Source organism: Dromiciops gliroides, chromosome 2 (genome assembly GCF_019393635.1).
Source record: "Dromiciops gliroides isolate mDroGli1 chromosome 2, mDroGli1.pri, whole genome shotgun sequence".
Taxonomy (NCBI): Eukaryota; Metazoa; Chordata; class Mammalia; order Microbiotheria; family Microbiotheriidae; genus Dromiciops; species Dromiciops gliroides.
The window spans coordinates 158,038,315-158,060,369 of record NC_057862.1 but is presented as its reverse complement, the minus strand read 5'-3'; the positions used below and the strand labels follow the sequence as shown (position 1 = coordinate 158,060,369).

The following is a 22,055-nucleotide window of genomic DNA, read 5'->3' as shown; positions in this document are numbered from 1 at the left end:
AGTGAAACTCAATTCTTGGGTCTTTGTTTCATAGGACCTTGGAAGTAAGGGCAGTCACTCTGAAAGTGAATTAGAATTTTGGGTCCACCCTAGGATATGAACTTTTTTTTTTTTCCGGGCCAATGGGGGTTAAGTGACTTGCCCAGGGTCACACAGCTAGTAAGTGTCAAGTGTCTAAGGCCGGATTTGAACTCAGGTACTCCTGAATCCAGGGCCGGTGCTTTATCCACTGCACCACCTAGCCGCCCCCGGATATGAACTTTTAAACATTTTTATTTTTAGGATTTCCAGAACCAAACTGGAATTACTGTAGTAGAGTGACCCATATTCTTGTGTTTAACACGGAACCCATCAAACTTCTCTTGGAGACCGGGAAAATGGTAGGCAATCCAGAGAATACTCATTCATGTCCAATATCTTGGTGGTTGAGGGTTGAAGTAAGGGAAGGTGTAAGGATGAATTCGGGGGCAAAGAAAGGAAAGGAGGGGGATGTTGGAACTGAGGGATTTCTAGGTGGTCGGAGGGTTTGAGGAAGAGCAGGGTGAAATGCGGTGAGTTGGCAGCAGAGTCCCAAATCTCTGAGCATGCATGCAGGGGCGTTCCACCCTTGCCTATCAGCTGCAGTTCTCTGGCCAACCTCTGGTTCCTTGTAATCCCTGCCCCCGTCTCTCCGATCTGGTCCCTCCGGTCCTAGAGTGAGTGAAATCTGGGGGTGGGTAGGACAGGAGGGGATCCCGTCACGTGGAAAGCTTGGGGGGCGGAGCGGGGGGCGTTTCGGCGCTGCCGGGTACTGTCAGGGCTGCCTCCTCTTTAAAGGAAGGAGCGAAGCCGGGGTGGCATCGAAGGAGGGACAGGAGCTCGGGGAGGGAGGGAGCAAGCAAGCAAGTGACGGAGAGTCGGGCGGGCGGCCGACAAGGGCAGCGCAGCAGCCGCTGCTGCTGCCGCCGGTGACAGGAGCCCGCCGGACTCGGCTGCTCGGCGCCTCGCAGGGGGGCTGTGCCCAACTTTGTGGCTGGACTTGGAGCGGGGGAGGTTGCGGGGGACCTCAGAATGAGCCGCCAGCAGGGGAGTGTGTGGTTGGTGGTGGTGGCTTCACTCCTTCACGGTAAAGCAGCACTCGTAGTCTCCCCGCCCTCCACTCCTACCTTCCTTCCCAAGCGCTAACGGGGCTTTGAGATCCCGTAGCGTTAGGAGAAGGGTGAGGGGTAGTGGTGGGGGGCGGTGCCCCTTGCGACACCCAGCTCTCTGCTTGGTACCCGGCAAGGACTCCTCTCCCTTCAGTCCTTGGGGTTGCGGAGTTAGGGCGTGGAGCGGAGGGCAGGGTGGCGGGACCCCCTACTCCCCCAGTCCGTCAGCTTTCTAGTGTTCTGGGGTCGGGGTCTAGCCCGAGGGCTGGAGGATGGGCAGAAGGATGGGATGCCCCGCAGACTCACACGCTGAAAGGCAGACCTGGAAGCGGAAAGGGAACGGGTTTCTAGGCTCCCCCACTCCAGGTTTCTCTTTTCCTGGAGGCATATGTGTGCTGGGCGGAGGGGAGGCGATACAGACGCAGTTGGGGCTCTTGGGGAGCGGAGAAGTAGGGGTGCAGTGTCCCTGCTTGGCCGACTCTGAGCGGCCTAACTAGTTCCCATCTATTGAAGCATCCCTGCAAGGAGAGTTCCAGAGGAAGCTCTATAAGGAACTGCTCAAGAATTACAACCCCTTGGAAAGACCGGTCGCCAACGACTCCCAGCCGCTCACAGTCTACTTCTCCCTGAGCCTTCTGCAAATTATGGACGTGGTGAGTCCCAGGGTCGCTCTCGCTCTCTCCCTCTCTCCCTCTGTGTCTTTGTTGCTTTTGTTGCTTTACGTAGGCACGGACTCCCTTCTCCTTTCCTACCCCGAGCGTAGCCTTTCATAGAGCCTTTTGGCCATTTGCTAAGGTCAAGTCGTGAGCTTCTCTTTTATTGGGCTACTTTTGCGCCTGGAATAGGATGGAGAGAGCAGGCTAGTGATATGCAGATTAATTCCCCCCCCCCCTTTTTGCTTTTATATAAGACCTGGAGGCAGAACTGGCTGCACGAACGGCAAAATTGTGAAATCCCAAAATAATTGTCTTGGGTGCTCCCCTATGATGAATTTCTAAGGCTGTACTCCCCCACCACGCTGTAGAATGAGCATCACCCCCAGACTCTTATTTCCTTTCCCTCCATTCCCTCTGTGTCCTCTTCCTACTTCCCTCAGGGCTCCGTTCTTGCCTAAGTAACAATATAAATAAAATAGTCCCTTCTATATGCCCTTACTAGATCCTGCACATTTTTCTTAACGGGTAACTGTAGTAAGAAGTTTCCCTAAACGGTAATATCTAGAATGAGTAAGAACAGCTGTGATGCAGATTTCACTTTTACTCCTTATTATAACCATATCAGTTAATGCAGCATAAAGCAGTTCCATGAATAATCTATCCACTGCATTCATTCATTTATTCATATCCACTGAGATGGGTTCCCCCCACATATTCAGAGAACTTATTTTAGCTCCTCTTGCTTGTAAAATAAAGGTACCCCATTGGCCAGTTGGCTAGACCTTGCATTGACAGTCAGTCAGTTTACCTGGGCTCTCTTCTGTTGATGTATCTGATTAAGCTGTGGAAGTTTCAGGAATGCCACTGGTAATTTAAACAATAGGACTCCTATACATTTTTTGCCTTTCTGGTATGGATTGGACAATACTGTCCTCAGATTCTGCCCAATCTGTTATTTACTTGCACAATGTTTTGAAACAGCTCCATTAAGAACCACTTTTTCCAGGTGTTACATATCAAGGGAAACACTTCTTTTTCTTCAGGCTTGTCTAATGCCAAATCAAATCAATGATTGCTATATGGATTTAGTTCTCTTCCCATTCTCTGATACCTCTGGAACTCTGTGCTGAGTGCATGCATTCCTTCCAATACTTGCTTTTATTAATTCTTTAACATTCCATCTAACTCATTTGATTAATAACATCTATCTAATGTCCTATCCATCCCATCCCATATAACTTAATGGTTTAACCTAGTTAAAATATAATGTAATGAATAGCTCCCCATCTCTATCGCATACATTATAGATGGGTGCTGGCTTGCTGTAGGTGAAAGCTAGCTTGAGTCTTAAATGTGAAAAATGTGGGTATTGCTCCTCTGTGATAGAATGAAAATGGATTGAGGGGAAACAGAAAAATGGGAAGGGACAGAAGCAAAAAAAATTGAGTAGGAAAAGAGCTGATAAAGAAAAAAAACTGGAGAAACTAGAGAGTATTGTTTTTCTTTTATTAATCAGAGCATTATCTGGAAGGGAACAGATGGACAAATTGATCTCAGCTGAATTTTTGAGTATGGGGATATAGGGAGAAGATGAAAAACTCACTCGGGATGCCAGGAAGTTGCCTAAAGAGCAGTTTTGGCCTGAACCCAGGGGTTATGCCTGGAGAGTTTCCTCAAGGACCAGGGGGCTGAGAAAGGGAGAGCACTCATTGGCTAGGGAAGGAGAAAGAGACGAAGAAGACAAGCTGGAAACTGGATCTGATCATTCTGTGTACTGGTATGGTTAATACACAGCTTCTCTTTTTAATAGATTAAGGTGTTTTTTTTTTTTTTACAATTGAATTTAAATCAGTGGCTGAATGTGATAATGAAGATGTTTTTTGATTCTATTGAGGTCTGGGAGATATATACATGTATATATGAATATTCTGATTTCCACATAAACTAGTGATGCTGAGTATTGAAAGAGTTAAGGCTTGTGATTGTGATCCATTAGGCTGTAGTGAAAAGATGAGACCCACCTTTGAGGATCCTTGATGTTAAAGCTGACAGGGACCTTAGAGAAAAGGCAAATCCTCTAACTCTTAAGTCCAGTGCTCTTTTCACTATACTATGTTTCCTCTTTAACATTTATTTAATTAATGACCATTTTCCCATGCTATTTCTTGCATGTGCAAACCTTTTCCCAGACTCCTGTGTGAGTCTGCACAGCTTATTCCTTTAAAGCTCATAATACTACTCAGGAAGGTGGCTTTAGGTAACACTTGTGTCAAAAACATGTGTGTGTGTGTGTGTGTGTGTGTGTGTGTACATGTCCCTATCCTGAATATCTCCTTAAGAAGCCTTTAAGAAATGATCATAAGATCATTGATTTAGAACTAGAAGGGACTTTGAGGGTTGTCTAGTACAACTCTTTCACTTTATAGATATGGAAACTGAGGCCTATGGTTACACATGTTGGGAGGAATTTGAACCCAGGTACAGAGTTAGGGCTTTTTCTGATGTAACATAGAGGTAGGGAAGCAATGGTAAGAAAAGCCATCGGGATGGGCTAGGATACTTTGATGCTTCTTAGATCATAGTGTGTATCCCTTCATTTCTATCCCTTCATTTTCTTGTAATGTCAGCTCTGCTCAGAAGAACATACTTAAAGCAAGTCAACAAACATTTATCAAGCACCTAGGTGCTTAGGAGACACTGCTAACTGTTATCGATACAAAGAAAGGCAAAATCAGCCCCTGCTCTCAAGGATCTCACAGTCTAATGTGTGATGTTTAAAGTGGGGTGGGGCAGATTATGATGGGCTTGAAATCCCCAAAGATTTTATATTTAATTGGGGAAGTAACAAGAAGCTACTGGAGTTTACTGAATGGGATGATGATGGGTGGCATAGTTAAATCTACACTTTAGAAAGGTCAATTTGATCTCTGTACAGAGGATGGACTGGAGTGGGGAGAGACTTGAGGATGAGAAACCAACCAGCAGCTTATTGCAAGAGTCTATGCATGAAGTGTTAAGGGCCCACACCAGGGTCCTCACTGTCACCAGGCAGTGTCAGAGGAGAGAAGGATGTGTTTATGAGAGATATGACAAAGGTGGAATTAACAGGACTTGGCAATTGATTGGATATGGAGATGAGAGTGAGGAGTTGAAGATGATGATAAACTATGTCCTCATCCTGGGTAACTAGGATAGAAGAATAATACAACTTGCTCCCAAAGACAGGGCAAAAGATTTTGTTTTTGTTTTTGTTTGTTTCCCTCGACGTTCTCGGGGCCCCCGCCCCCCTGCTACCTCCCTACCCTTGACTATATAGAAGACCAGTCTTAGAGCCAATATAGTTTTAGTATGTTAAGACCTGGACTGGAAAATGTGGCTGTGATTCTGAGCAATGTGTTTGAGTAGATTTAAAAGCAAACTTTAAGAGGTAGAAATATCAATTCCTTTCTTTTTTCTTGATTTTTTTTTTTTTGCTGGCATCTGTGCCTGGAATGCCTGGTATGGAAACTTCTTCCACTAATGCTGGTCAACAATTCATTTGTAATTTAGTGGGGCAGTGTGGCATAATGGATGAAGTGTTGGAGTTGGAGTCCAGGAGACCTAGATTGGATTTCTGTTTCAGTCCCTTAGTTGTTGTGTACCCAGAGAAAGTGACTTCAACTCTCTGGGTCCTCATTTCACCATCTGTAAAATGATAATAATAATAATAATACCTACTTCTAAGGGTTGTTTTGTGGCTCAAATGAAAGCATTTATGTAAGGACTTTGCAAACCTTAAAGTGTTATATCATGTTGAGCTATTATAGTCTTAGGGAGAAGCAGAATAGAATTGTGGCTCTAGGGCTAGCTTTAGAGCCAGAAACGCCTGAGATCAAGTCCCATCTCTGATATATGCCAGCTGTGCAATCCCGAACAAGTCATTGTTCCTAATGCTACTTCCTAAAGGTACAGATAGGGGCCTGGACCTGGGATTTCATTGGTATGGAGAATAGCAATGGACCCAGTTCAGATCTTGGCAACCTAAGCCTCAGAGAATTGCTTAGATCACTGAGAATTTGTCACTAGTTTATGGTCATACAATGGGGATCTGTTTTTGACTCCAAAATCAGCCTTCTTATCTACTATACCAGGCTGCCTCGTTAAGTTACACATGAACTGCTCATCTGGAATACTAGAGGGTGTTTCTAACAATTAGTATTCCCTATATAAATGAAATCACAGGTTGCTACCTCCCCCACAAAGGATAGTCTGTGAGGGAAACCTTAATGGTATTTCCTACCTGTTAGGATGTGGCTTGAATTCCATGCTAAGAAAAATCTTCATTTAGAAGCAGAGACACATTTCCCAGTCTAGATCTTAACATACTGAAAGGTTGAACCATGGAACTTATGAGAATTTCACATGGAAAAGGAGTAAGTGGTCCAAGATTCTCTATAAATCCATTAGTATATGAAAAGCTGATTTGGGGGAACCTTTGCCAACTCTGTTTAGACTTATCTGGAAACCTGAATATTTTGACTATATCTTGTCATTACCCACTATGTGTTAAGAGAGATTTGCTGACCAAAGTTATAGGGAGACAAAGCATCCTGAGGCTAGTCATTTTTATTCCTAAAGGGGCATCATCTATCATATAACTCACTGTGTGTATATGTGTTTGCATGCGCACGCGTCACACACACGCACACACACACACGCGCGCACACACACACACACACACACACACACGCAAACCTCAATGGAAAGTTCCTGATGAAATGCTCTTAAGTATCCTCTTGTTCTAGTTGGCACACCCTGTGCTATCTGGTGATTATTAGGTTTATTGTGTTGGATTGCATCCCCCTGAATCAAGAATGAGAAGGTACATCTGTATAAGTGCTTTGAAAAATGAGTGCCGTAGAGATGTCAGGTTCTCTGACTAATCCTGCAACTTTCCCTGTTGTTAATGCATTTTAGTAAATTGTCTCTACATCCGCCACTTTGTGCCATTAAGGCACACATGACAATCCCACTATTAATGTATAAATGGGTAGGGAATGAATGTGCTGTTTTATGGAGCTATATCCAGAAGGCTGACATGTCAGATATTGGAGAAAATGAGTAATACAAGTACAAATGGTGGTATAATAGAATACTTTACCTAGAATATTGTGATGTTCACCATCACCTTATTGCTTTTGGTTTGCAATTTCAATTCTCAAGAGGTTTATTTGGCTCAGAAGGACTGAGCCTGAAATCTGAATACCTTGCTCATGCTCTCTCCAAGGTCCTTTGACAAGGCTCTTTGTCAAAACCCATCAGGTTTAGGATCTTAAGTTTCCAAGATCTTAAAAATGTTTATTTATTTTTTTATTTTTGGCGGGGCAATGTGGGTTAAGTGACTTACTCAGGGTCACACAGCTAGTATGTGTCAAGTGTCTGAGGCTGGATTTGAACTCAGGTACTCCTGAATCCAGGACTGGTGCTTTATCCACTGCGCCGCCTAGCTGCCCCCTCCAAGATCTTATTTATGGAACTATATGTTGTATAATGGGAAAGAATGTGGCTGAGTTTGAAGTCTGGATCTGACATTGACTACGCCAGTCCAATAATCTCTCAAGTTCTCAATGTCTTCATCTATAACATGAGATAATACCCACATTACTTACCTCATAAGGCTTTTGTGAGAAAAATGCTTTGTAAACCTCAAAGCAATCTAAAGTGGTCATAGTTTTTTACTGTTGAATTTGAGTAATATTACCCAATTCTGAGTTTTTTTCCTTTTGGGGCAATAAAAGTTAAGTGACTTGTCCAGGGTCACACAGCTAGTAAGTGTCAAGTGGCTGAGTCAGGATTTGAACTCAGATCCTCCTGAATCCAGGGCCTGTGCTTTATCCACTGCATTACCTAGCTCCACCCCACCCCCAATTCTGAGTTTAAAACAGATAAATGTAAGATATTGGAAGTGAGACTGAAACCCAGTTTTCTTGGCTCTGGCCTGGCACTCTATTCACTATACCAGTTGCTTGTGATCCATAGTGGCTATGTGATATTGGGCAAAATGGTATCCTAGGCAACTTTCTAAAACTAATGCCAACTAGTATCAGTGAAAGGAATTTTCTCATGGAGGAGATACTATGCTGGTAAAATCACAGGTTTAGTCACTATCCCTTAGATATACATTTAAAATACAAATATAGTTTAAGGTATAAAGACCTTTATTACTAATAATTAACTTAGCAAACATTGCTTATTTATATCTTTGAAATGCTCCTTTCTGGAAGTCATTGTCTTCCCAAAAACAGCCCAGAAAGAGAGCTCAGAAAGTGTTGCATGGAGATACATGGCAGACCAGATTTGAGGACTCGCTTCTGATCACTGCACCTCTGAACCAATATTTATGCTGTGTAGGGGGACACTAGGACATTGCTCACTGCATTAACCCACATACACAGTGAGGTAGGTCAGTGCTGGTCAGCTTCTTCCTGGCTCTTGCATTTCTTCTCTCTCTGATACAGTTCACTTATTCTTCTCATGTCAAATTAGCTGTCACTTAGGGTTTTATTTTTCTCTACACATGACTGCTGATTTACTTGCTGACCACAAATGCTAGCTAGGTCACAGTCCATGCTCCTTTCTTTATCCAACCTAGGCCAGTTTCTAAACATTCTATGACTGACACCAGCTGTGAAGCTACTGCCGCCTTTTAAATAAGGATAGGGAACTGGACCTAGGATTTCCTTGATATAGGAAATTCCCTGGTAAGGAAACTCCCTTTGTCAATGCAGGCATCAATGCCTTCTCTGCAACATGTACTTTCAAGAAGGGGGTTTTTAATCTGGGGTCTGTGAACTTCTATGTCTTTATTTTTTAATTTTTAAAATTTTTTTTGGGGAAGGGAGACAAATGTTTATTAAGCATTAACTGTGTGCTAAGTGCTTTAAAACATTATCTCACGCAATCCTCTTTTTTTTTTTTTGAGGGGCAATGGAGGTTAAGTGACTTGCCCAGGGTCACACAGCTAGTAAGTGTCAAGTGTCTGAGGCTGGATTTGGACTCAGGTACTTCTGAATCCAGGGCTAGTGCTTTATCCATTGCGCCACCTAGCCGCCCATGCAATCCTCTTAACAACCTTGGATCATTACTCCCATTTTTCAGTTAAGGAATTCAGGATAGATAAAGATAAAGTGTATGTTTTTATTTATTTATTTATTTTTAAAATTTTTGGTAACTATATTTTTATATAATTGGTTTCTTTTGTAATCCTATGTATTTTATTTTATTCATTGTAAAAACATTACTCTGTGAAAAAGTTCATAGATTTTACTACATGGCCAAAGGGGAACAAGATACAAAAAAGATTTGAAAACTCCTGTCTCAAGAGAACTGCTTAAAGCATAGGTGTCACACATGAGAACTAGATTAAAATGTAATTGGGAAATATTTAGGAAAATAAATCAAAACACAATAAAACATAGATAACATCAAGTTTTAAAACTAAATCAATATAGGGGCAGCTAGGTGGCACAGTGGATAGAGCACCAGCCCTAGATTCAGGAGGACCTGAGTTCAAATCCGGCCTCAGACACTTGACACTTACTAGCTGTGTGACCCTGGGCAAGTCACTTAACCCCAATTGCCTCACCAAACCCCCCCCCCCCAAAACCCAAAACTAAGTCAATATACAGGCCTTAGGGATTGAATGTATGGAGAAGTGGCCCTGATTTTATTTGAGTCGGTGTCTACTGGTTTAGGGCACTGAGAATTTAAGTGACGTTCTCAGGGTTACATAGTCAGTAGGTATAGGCTAGCTCTCAAGCTCCCTGGGAATAACTAGCAGCTCTGAAGAGGTACCCTTTTCCATCTCCCCTTTGTGCCACTATGCTGATAAGCCTCATTGCTTCTCTAATGTCTGACATATTCTAACTCCCCAAGTGTGCTTCTTTTGGAGTCAGACCCTGCCTTGGGTTTCTTTGCCATTGTGGTACTTCAAGCAAACTTATTGTCAAAGTCCATCTTGTTTCTTCCAGCTGTCACCTGCAGGTAATTCTGCTTGAGGAATCATTACGGTGACTTCTGTCTTTCACAGCTGGCAGCTGAAATCATTTCCCATATGTTTTAGATTCTCTTCCCTTCTGTATGATTGAAGTGAAAGAAATAGAGAAAATCATATAATTTGATGATGTCACTGAAAAAAACCCACAGTAATTAATCCCCCCCCCCCAATCAGAGATAGATAACTTTTCATCTTCCCTTGTAGAGGAAATGAATGAAGATATTAATTTCAGGGAGAGCTTATTTTTCAGGTATTGGGTTCAGAGGCAAACTATCCTGCTAAGATCAAAGAAACATTTGAACAGAAACAGACCATGTGGGTATTGAATTTGGGTCAAGAAAGGATGAATTTTTTCCCCCTTTAATAAGATGCATGAGGAGACAATCCTGAAGTGAGCCAGGATGCTCTGTTTTAATGATTCTAAAACCCTGTCCATGTTGTGTTAGAAGATCATTTGCAATAGGATTGCCGGCCTTTTATGGGGATGTGGTGGTCAATGGGGTGGGGTATGTTATTTAAAAGTCTTGTTTTTTTTTTTCCTGACAGTAGGGTTCAACTTCCTTTTAGTCGGTGCTTAATAAATACTTTTTTGAATGAATGAGTGCCACTGTAAGAAATTAGTAAATAGCCATTGATGTCACGGACAAGACTAAGGCACAAACAGAATGAGAAGGAAAACTGGTTCAGATAGGTGTGTGTGTATGTGCTTGCAAGCACATCACTAAATTGCTCTATTTTTGTTTTCATATAACATCTTTAACTATTTAAATTTGCCATTGAGGGAAGGTCAGAGTGCTGCCTAGTACAGAGGATCCAATCATAGAATGGGAAGGGAGAACTTGAATGTCCAAGTCATAGAATTTGAGTTCCATAGGCCCATAGATTTAAAGCTGGAAAGGACCTTAGAAGTCATCAAATCCAACTCCTTTATTTTACAGATGAATAAATGAAGCTATAGAGAGGTTAAGTGACTTGCCAGGGTCACATTACCAATACAGGTGTAAGGAGGGTTTCAAAACCATGTCTTCCTGGTTCTAAGACTAGTGGATTTTTTATTACAATGACAGGACTAGTCCAGTCTGGATCATCTCCATGGCCCTCTTCAGTCCTAATATTCTTCCTTTGTTGTTGTTGTTATTGTTGTTGTTTTGCAGGGCAATGAGGGTTATGTGACTTGCCCAGGGTCACACAGATAGGAAGTTGTCAAGTGTCTGAGGTCAGATTTGAACTCAGGTCCTCCTGACTCCAGGGCCGGTGCTTTATCCACTGCACCACCTAGCTGCCCCCCAGTCCTAATATTCTACCAGTCTGTGGAAAACAAAAAACAAAACAAAATAAAACAACCAAGCCTCTTCTGAAGAGGAATTTCCGAGATACCTGCTAAATAGGTGTTACATGAAATCTGAGTATCTTCTAAAGTTGATGTTGCCGAGTAGCAACCTTACTTCATACACACCCTCAGATATAAACTGCTTTATCAAAAGAACTCAGGATTGCCTTCTAACAATTGACAAAGCTCATAGTAGACGGGAATTTTTTCCTGCCTTTCTTGCCCCCTTCCTATTCTTTTGTAATTGTGTGTGGGGGGGTGGGCAGGGAGGTGGAAGAGCAGAGTATACTGTAACAGGCATAGACATGTAGAAGAAAAATTTGCTCAAGGTACATGTCAGAAAATAAATGAATTGTTATAATAGATACATGCATTTCTAAAAATTGCTAGGCTGAAAAATCACACAATAAAAATGACAGGACTTATGGGAAATAGAGTGTTAGGGGGTACAACTCTCAAAAATTTCATCAGTGACATATTAAAAAAGATGGGAACCTAATAAAAACAGTAGCACAGTTTTCTACATGTTAAGTGATTAAGAAATACATAAATAATATGATAAATAATGGCAGCCTTCATAGCCTCAGACTCTTGCTCAGTTAAATCCACAGGTACAGGCAAGAGGTCATCCTCTGGTGGCTGGCAAATCTGGGTCAAGGCAGGCCTTGGTCGTGGTGGAAGACTGGAGAGGAGGTTGTACTTCATGTATGGCATCAACCTTTCTCTGCCCATATCTCCCCCCATGCCAGAAGATATACAATAAAAATGACTTTCTCTTGAAAAAGACCTAAAGTTTGTGGAAGTGGGCATTGGAAGGGTTGCCACTTGTGAGTTATTGTGAAGTGGTCATTTTTCTGCATTTCTGCTGTTTCTGTGGGATGCAATGGTGAATAAGCAAACCACAATTTGAGTTATGCTCAGACTGTTCCCCAGTATTTCAATCATGTTGGAACAAATTCAAAGTGTTTCAAAGCAGGTGTTGTAACAGATCTAACTGCACTGACCAGGGCTGGCTGAGAGAAAGAGACATTAGGGAGGAGAAAGTAGAAGAGACACAGGGACGGGAGACAGAAGAGATTCTGAGTGATTCGGCAGGCTAGGAGGTGAAGGAGGGTTTGCTAAGGGTGGGGCTTTAGAGCTGTAGGATTGTAGGTCACTATGGTGACAGCATCAGCAGACAACCATGGAGGCAACAATGTGCAGCAGCAGGTGACAAAGATAGATAGCAGCAGAAGTGTGGCTATAGGTGGAGCAGGTAGGAGAATGAAATGCAGCACGACATACAGGGGACCAGGGATTGTAATAACACTCAAATTGTTGGGGCTTCTCTTAGACATATCCTCCAGGAGGGCATGAGTTTTCAGTGACTAAGACAGAAATATTTGGGGAGGATAAGGTGAATAAGAAATGGTATTTATAGGGAACCTAGGGCACATCACTAATCACACTTGCATTCTTTAAGGAAGTCCTGGATTATTTGCAGGGATTGATCTCATACCTTTAAGTGCAAATTAAACTGAGCCAGATTGTGATATTTTCTCCAGATAGAGATTCTAGGTAGGGCACAAGCCAGATGAGATTTTATTGAGAATACCCAATTTAGAACCCAATCCAACTGCCAAGAGTAGGGGAGTTTAGCAGCCTCACTTGACACTTGGGTTATATAACCACAATTATGGCTCAATTCAGGTTAACATTTTTGTTAATGGCAGCTGAAGACAGATATCATGATTATTAAATTTTGAGATGACTAAGCTGAGCTAGAGGGAGGGGAAGGATAGTAAAAATACCAGAATCTGTGTTTTAAAAGTCCATTTGTTGAAATGGACCAAAGTCTACAAGATGAAATTTAATAGGCATTAATTTAAAGTACTATACATAATTTCAAAAATCATGTATGAGAATGAGATTTGGGAAATCTAGCTTGAGATGTATCCACAAGAAAAGGACCAGAGGTTTTTAGTTGACCACAAGCTCAGATAAAGCTAGCTACTAACAGCTAGATCAGTCTTAGGCTACATTGTACAAGTCCAATGCCTAAATAAAAGGAAGTAATAGTTGTAACTGTACTATATATTGGTCAGAGTATAGATGGAATATTTTATTTCTTCTTTATAATATACTTTGAGAGACATTAAAAATCTATATATAAATAAGGGGCAGATAGATGGTACAGTGGATAGAGTCCTGGGCCCAAAGCCAGGAAGACTCATCTTCCTGAGTTCATATCTGACCTCAGGTACTTATTAGCTGTATGACCCTGGGCAAGTCATTTCATCCTGTTTGCTTCAGTTTTGTCATCTGTGAATGAACTGGAGAAGGAAATGGCAAACCACTCCAGTATCTTTGCCAAGAAAACCCCAAATGGGGTCAGGAAGAGAGGGACACAGGTGGAATGACTCAATAACAACAATACCACATGTATGTTATTTATAAGTAGATATACATATATAACTGGTATATGCTCAATTTTTTTTTTTTTACTGATAGGGATATGTGATCAAAAAAGTTTGGAGATGACTGTCCCAAGACATGTGAAGTCTGTAGGCTTCATTGACAGAAAGAATACGCATACACATGGACAAAGCATTGAAATAATAAATGATATTAAAATATATATATTTTTTGGTGAGGCAATTGGGGTTAAGTGACTTGCCTAGGGTCACACAGCTAGTAAGTATTAATAGTCTGAGGTCGGATTTGAACTCGGGTCCTCCTGAATCCAGGGCCAGTGCTCTATTCACTGCACCACCTAGCTGCCCACGATATTAAAATATTAAAAATTATCTGTTTATAGGGCACTTACCATGAAGTCAGGAGACCTGTGCTCTCTTCAGCTATGCCATGACCTATTTGTGTGGCCTTGGGCCAGATGAATAATTTCTGTAGGCCTTAGTGTTTTAAGTGTCATCTGTAAAATGAATCACTTGGACTAGATGATTTCTATCTTGGCCACCAGGCATGGAAACCATCTGGAAGTTCTCCTTTTTGGGGTTACCTTAGAGATTGTGGTAAAAATTATTTGTGGTAAAGATTAATAGTCCCATTTTTAGCTAACTCATTTGGGAGGGGCCACACCTGGCCCACCCTGAGGTTATGAAGGCAACTTTTTTTTTTTTAAGTGAGGCAATTGGGGTTAAGTGACTTGCCCAGGGTCACACAGCTAGTAAGTGTTAAGTGTCTGAGGCCGGATTTGAACTCAGGTCCTCCTGACTCCAGGGCCGGTGCTCTATCCACTGCACCACCTAACTGCCTCTAGTATATCAAATTTTGGACCTCACAAGATGTACCCCCAAAGCAAGGTGGTTATGATGGCCAACTGAAAGTCTCTTTCACAGAGGCAATTGTGGATCATAGATGAAGGACCAAGGGAAAAGAGTTATTAAGGGAATGGTCTCCAGCTGACACTGTGGAGGTGAAACAGGAATGAGTGGGAGTCACATCAAGAAACTAGAATGCAGCACCAGAGAGATCTAGCCTCTGGTCTTGTAAAACATCATCTAGAGGGGGCAGCTAGGTGGCACAGTGGATAGAGCACCAGCCCTGGATTCAGGAGGACCTGAGTTCAAATCTGGCCTCAAAACACTTGACACTTACTAGCTGTATGACCCTGGGCAAGTCATTTAACCCTCATTGCCCCCCCTCCCCCAAACAAAACATCATCTAGAGTGTTGTGTTCAGTACTGAGCAATGTGGTTTAAGAAGGACATTGATAAGCAGAAGAGTGTCTAGGGGAGAGCAACCAACATGTTGAAGGGCCTTGAGGATCAGTTGAAAGAACTGTACAAGCTTAGCCTGGAGAAAATAAGATTTAAGGAAGACATGAAAGGTATGTTCAAGTATTTGAAGGGCTGTCATATGGATGAGGGATCAGACCTTTTCCGTTTGACCATAGAGGGCAGAAAGGACCAGGAGCAATGGATAGAAGTGGCAAAGTGGCAAATTCAGGCCTGATGTCAGGGCAAATTTTTCTAACAATGAGAGCTATACAAAAATGAAAAATTGATTGCCTTGAGAAGTGACAGGGTCTTCTTCCTTGGAAGTCTAAGCAGAGGCTGGAGGACCAGTTGCCAAATATATTATAATGTGATTAGACTAGGTGGCCCCTGAGGTTTTTTCCAAATCTCAGATTTTTGATTCTGTACTTTCTTCATCTGAAATATTCTAAACCCTCCTCAATCCAACAGATTTGTCATAGATAATTGGTAGATTTTAGAGTACTGGATCTGGAGTCAGATGTAAATGAAGCTAGGTTCCAGTCTTAGCTTTGACAGAAGTATGAGAATAGATGATTTCTGAGGTCACACTATTTAGAGCTAGAAGGAACCTTAGAGGCATCTTGTCCAACACTTTTATTTTATGGATTGGAAAACATTGGCAGACACAGATTAAATGACTTGCCCAAGGTCAGATAGTTAGTAAACATCAGAAGGAGGATCTGGGTGACAGTCCTTTGACTTCTAAAGTCATCAATCTTTCCACTATACCACAATGCTTCCCAGTTCCCTGAAAGTATGAAAAAAATCATCACCCAACCTACAGCAGTGAACATTTACATTACCTTAAATATTATTAAGCTAAAGTAATAAGCACAATATTCCTTTTTAATCACAATCAAGATTGCTTTTAGCCAGCACATTGTGAAATAATTTAAATTTGTTGAATGATTGGTTCTTTAACAAAATGAATAGAAGTAGAAATTAGCCAGCACATTATCACTGTGTATGCACATCCATAGTTTGATAACTGACATTAGTCAGTGGGCTTTTAAAAACTGATCATTGGCTTTCACTAAGTAGAGTTGTTTTCTTTAATTTTCCTTCACCTATAGAGGAACCTCTATAATCTGCATAAATTTGGGCACTTTGTATAATCTTATTGACTTATTCTGGTGATTTATACCCTAATCCCAACAAAGCTGACATTGCTAAGAATACTTTTTGAATTGTTTGCCTTGTTCTCTTCATTATTTTTATTGCCTTTCTGTTTATTCTAGAGTTTTATTCTTTGATTCATGGGCCTCATACTTATTTATTCCTTCTTTGTTCTCTGTATTCCTCATGGAATTAAGGCTTCTAAGGTGTCTATTTTGAATTCCCTCTTATAAACAGTTTCTATGTTATTGCAGTGCAGAGCTTGTTCCCTGAATCCCTTTTTCTGTTGTACCTCACTCTTAGAAATATCAATTCATGCATGTGATAGAGAGGATATAACTTCCATGGTTGGAATGCCCCTGTTTGTGAAGTTCATTACTAAGCCTTGCTCTTCTCATGATCTTTTTCTACCCATTTGCTTTTCAATTTCCTCTCTGGGTCCTTGCCCTCCCACTCTTCTGGGTGTCATTTACCCCAGAACCTCTGGTTCCTTTTTAATTGTGGCAAGATGCTGTCCATGGTAGCACTATGATCTCTCAGAGGTAGTGGTATCTCTAAACACCAAATTCCTACAGATTATATCCATTGTAAGCTCCTCATTCCCTATTATTGTATCTCTCTTCTGCTATGGGAGCATTCTTCAGTGGGACTCCCTTCCACAAATGGAAACAGCTGAAATGACTTTATTTATTTATTTTTTTGCATCTAATCCCTATTTTGAAACAGGTTTTTAGGATAAGAAAAAATGTTGGTTCTTCATTTTGTTGGTCATGTGCCCTGGAAGTCTAATCTTTGTATTGGGTTTGTTTTATCTTGTTTTGTGATTGCTTGGGAGATTTTGAGTATTTCAAAGGTAGAACATTTTTTTTCCCTTTAATGATGGACTTGATTTTTTCAGAAATAGCCCCAAATCTTTTAGACCTAAGTCTTGGGAATAAGATGGATGTCCAAGCTGGGAAGTACCATTTTGGGTGATCGATGAGGAACAAGACTCTTTTTCTTATGTGACTTCTTATTCTTCTCCTTTTTTTTTTGGTGAGGCAATTGGGGTTAAGTCACTTGCCCAGGGTCACACAGCTAGTAAGTGTTAAGTTTCTGTGGCTGGATTTGAACTCAGGTCCTCCTGAATCCAGGGCTGGTGCTCTATCCACTGTGCCACCTAGCTGCCCCTATTATGTGACTTCTAAGCTGTTTCTGAAGGAATTTCCAAGAAGAATTCTAAAAGAAAGTTTGATCAATGGGAAGAAATGTATTGACCAGGTGACTGCTCTAAAGAGAAACTATGACTTGGAACTATAAGTCCTGGTAGGCTTGTATAAAAAGAAAAATAATACAAATCTGTCTCATTACTTTATGGCCACATAGCACATTGAATTAATTAAATTTGTATGTAGATCCATTTAAAATAGGAGAAATCTAATATACTAGATTTGAAGATTTTTCTTTTTAAAAGAGCATTGAACTTTAGATACCCCAAGGGTTATATACTTATTCAGTAAATCTGGTCCTGGCTGGTTTAGGACAAAATTCCAATCAGGCCCACCCTTTCTGGATTATACATATTAATAAGATTTAGACCACATGTACACAAAGTCAGGCCTCTAGATAAAAACTGAAGAATTCAGGTAGTAGTTTCTATTTATCCCATAAATCTTGTCTCCTCCATTAGACAGTGAGTTACTTAAGAACAGGGATTACTGTTTGCCTTTCTTTGTATGCTCAGCACTTAAGACACAGTGGGTCCTTAATAAATGCTAACTAACTGAATTATCAAGTTAGTCAAAAATAATCAATCATCTTTGGCATGTATGGATATCCAAATTTTTTCTGAATTATTTTTCTGTTTTCGTTTGTGTGTGTGTGTGTGTGTGTGTGTGTGTGTGTGTGATTTGTTGTATAGACATGGTCAAAAGTTAGGTGTTTATTTTGTTTGAACTAAACAGTATTTACCTGGAATCTCTACACTATTTATACCCATGGGCTTATTATAAGTCTAAAGTGAAAATCTTTTGAGAGCATAGATCCATTGGTCACATCTCTATTTGTGTTGGCTTTTGTTGATCAGAATTTTGTTTGCTAAGGCTGATTTCAATCTCAACACTAGCAAGCCTAAGTCTGTGATTAGTAGAGAGAACAGAAAAATTTGATGTTGCATATTTTTTTTTCAGTCCAAAGTGATTTGACTAGGGAGCAAAACCTGCTGCAAAATTCCTCTGAGTCATAAGCAAAGAAGGCTCAAGCAGAGAACGTGACTCAGAACCCTGTAAAGTCAGCCTGGGTTCAACACAGCTAGAAGAATGCATATAGTTTATATGGTCACAGAAATGTATTCCTCTCCCAAACTCTTTACAATGTAGATGTTACTTCCATATTTATTTTCCCTGCATGGGATCGTTACCACAACTGCCATGATAAATGGGCAATCCTTTTACAATAACTGCCTAGCATACATTAAAAAAACATTGTATTGATGGCACCTTTATTGTTTCTAGGGAGGAAAAATTATGAGCCATGGAATTGGGTGAAAAAAGGGAAAGAGATATTAATGACAGGAAACATTTTTTCTGAAATATATTGCATTATTTTGGTAGCAGTTGGGTCATTGCTGATGTCCCAAGACCATGAGAAAACTAAAAGAGTTAAACTGAATGTCATTAAATATAGAGATACTGGGTTGTCCTTATGTGCGCATATGTAAACACAGGTACATATCTGTGTGTGTATATATATACATATATATATATATATAAAATATATATATAATAGTATTTATAGTATAAACATATGGTTACATATGTATTCTTATATATATATATATATATATATAATTTTTATATGCAACTCTATGACTACATATATATTTGAAAAGGACATATTTCCAATGTCTTTTTCCTGGGCTTTATCCTTTTTCTATGCTTGGAATGCCCTCCTTCTACACCATCCTTCTCTTTGCCTATTGAATTCCTCCTTATCCTTTCAAGACCATTCAAATGTCACTTCTTTCAGTCAGCTTTCTCTGATTCCACTCATTTGCAAACGAACTTCATTCCCCTTGGACTTTCCACAATATATTTCTTGAACCTTTGTTATATTCTTGTCAAGTCTCATTTTATCTTTTTACTACTTTTTTTTTTTTTTGGTGGGGCAATGAGGGTTTAGTGACTTGCCCAAGGTCATACAGCTAGAAAGTGTCAAGTATCTGAGGCCAAATTTGAACTCAAGTCCTTCTGAATCCAGGGCGGGTGCTTTATCCACTGGGCCACTTAGCTGCACCCCCCTTCCCCCATTTTATCTTTTTAAAAGTAGATTTTAAGGGGCAGCTAGATAGCACAGTGGATAAAGCACCGGCCCTGGATTCAGGAGTACCTGAGTTCAAATCCGGCCTCGGACACTTGACACTTACTAGCTGTGTGACCCTGGGCAAGTCACTTAACCCCCATTGCCCCGCAAAAAAAAAAAAATATATATATATATATATATATATAGTAGATTTTAAGCACCAGCCCTGGATTCAGGAGTACCTGAGTTCAAATCCGGCCTCAGACACTTGACACTTACTAGCTGTGTGACCCTGGGCAAGTCACTTAATCCTCATTGCCCTGCAAAAAAAAAAATTGATTTTATTTTTTTAAAATAAAAATCTGTCTTCTCTCCTTCCCACTTCTCCTTTCCATTGAGAAAGGAAGAAAAAACACACGGGGCAGCTAGGTGTTTCTATTACAATGTAACCTCCAAGAGGGCAGAGACCGTGTCATATAAGAACTTTCTATCTCCCTCAGCACCTATCATAGTGCTCTGTACATAGTTAAATAAATGTTTGCTGAAATATTGTTAAAATAGAGACTTCTTTTTTCTTTTGTTTTCTTTTTTTTGTGGGGCAATGAGGGTTAAATGACTTGCCCAGGGTCCCACAGCTAGTAAGTGTCATGTGTCCGAGGCCAGATTTGAACTCAGGTCCTCTTAAATCTAGGGCTGGTGCTTTCCATTTCACCAACTAGCTGCCCCCCAAAATAGAGACTTATTTCATACCCAAGAGTGAAAAGGAACTGTTAGGACTTTAGTTCTAAGAGGATAATTTTTGATTTGACATCTGGAAAATCCTACTTATCAATTCATCCATCAATCCATTAATTTCTCTCTCTCTCTCTCTCTCTCTCTCTCTCTCTCTCTCTCTCTCTCTCTCTCGGACAATGAAGGTGAAGTGACATGCCTAGGGTCACACAGCTAGTAAGTGTCAAGTGTCTAAGGCTGGATTTGAATTCAGGTCCTTCTGAATCCAGGGCCAGTGCTTTATCCACTATGCCACCTAGCTGCCCCTAAATCCTACTTATTTATAGCAGGAAAAACATTCTTCTTTTATTAGATCATCATACCCTTAGAATGCTGAAAAGTATATTGATCTAAGAGGAGGGGAATATGAGAAGTGGTACCATGGTTTGGTAGAAAGAATTCTGAATTTGGAATCGGGAAACCCAAGTTCAAATTCCAGCTGGAAGACATTACTGTGTAATTGTGAGCAAATCATTTAATCTCATTGAGCTTTAACTATAAATGACATTACAGCACCTACCTCATATAGTTGCTATGAGGATCAAATGGGGCTTAAAACATGTAAATCACATTGAAAATATTAGGATATGATATGAATGTTAACTATTGATGGCTCCTCCTACCCCTTCTCCAGTTTTTGAAAGGTTTCTCCCTTGGAGGTCTCATTTGGATGTTCTTGCTTCCATGAAAGTATCTCTGAATTTTCTCCTTTCTCTTCAGCTTCCCTTCCTCAGATTTATCATAACATCTCTCCTTTTCATTTATCACAAGTTTCTTTGAATCCTTAGTACACAGTTATTCTTAGTTCAGTGTTCTTTCTACCACACTATGCTATAGCATGAGGCAGTACATAATTGATAGACAAAATGAGTGGGAGATAAAGTTAGATTAAAGAACTAGGTTGTGCTGGACCTTGAATGTCAGAATGTAAACTTTGTACTCTATCTTTGAAGCAGTGGAGAGACTTCAAAAATTTTGACATTAGCTGATGAAAGGGACATTTTAGGAAGATTAATCAGGTAGTAGTGTGCAGGATTGATGGCAGAGGACACTGCAGTTAGGAAGACAAGTGCAGTTATTGCAGTATTACAGATAGAGTAGTGACAATGGGGATAGAAAGCAAGGGAGAGCTATGAGAGATATTCTGGAGGAAGAAATGCCAGAATTTGGTGACTGATTGAATTTAGGAAATTGAGCAGATGGCATAATTAAATGGGGTCTCTGAATTAAATGGTGTCTTCAAAACCTGAGTGATAGGGAGAAGGCAGTTACATTGGAAGAAATAGGGGAGTTGGGATGGGTAAGATGCTTTCAAAGAGACACTAGGAAAATTGAAAGGAAGGAGAACAAGTTCAATTTAGGACACACTGAATTTGAAATGTTGCCAGGACATCCAATTCAAGATTCGGTAGTGATATTTGAGAGTCATTTGCTTAGAAATGATAGTTAAAGCCATGGAAATAAATACATTTTCTCCAAGAAAATATGGAGAAAGATACAGAGATTCAAGGACTAAGTCTTTGGAAGGGTTCATAGAGAAGGAATGAGTAGAAGAGAGATGAAGAGAACAAGTAAGATGTTTTAGAATCTGAGGAGCAAGCTTCAAGGAGGAGGTCAGCAGGGTTGCATATTGCAGAGGTCAAGAAGAAAGAACACTGAGCAAGGGTTATTTTTTAGACAGGGGTTAGGAGGTATTTGGAGACCTTCAAGTCTCAGTTGAATGCTGGTAATAGAAGCTAGATTGCAGAGGGTTAAGAAAGGATTAGATGTTGAGGAAATGGAGGCAGTGAGTGTCAACTACTCATGAATGAATGAAAAAGAATTTATTATGCAGTTACTGTGTGACCGGCAATTCGCTAAGCACTAGGAATACAAATAGAGAAAGCAAGACAGGCTTTCCCCTCAAGGAAGTCACTTTTTAATAGGGGAAAATAACATATATATAGAAGTGGCATATTGGTCAGAATGGAAAGGAAGCAATGA

At 40.6% G+C, this 22,055-nt stretch overlaps 1 protein-coding gene across 1 annotated transcript in view; it reads left to right on the top strand.

The window, feature by feature from the left end:
- The first annotated feature begins 835 nt into the window (after positions 1-835).
- The window catches only part of CHRNA7 (cholinergic receptor nicotinic alpha 7 subunit), a 173,072-nt gene continuing 151,852 nt past the window's right edge, over positions 836-22,055 (top strand). Inside the window, exons 1-2 of the mRNA XM_043986518.1 lie at positions 836-1,105; positions 1,641-1,780. Coding sequence (XP_043842453.1) covers positions 1,051-1,105; positions 1,641-1,780 — 195 coding nt within the window. The 5' untranslated portion in view covers positions 836-1,050. The remainder of the gene's footprint in view (positions 1,106-1,640; positions 1,781-22,055) is intronic.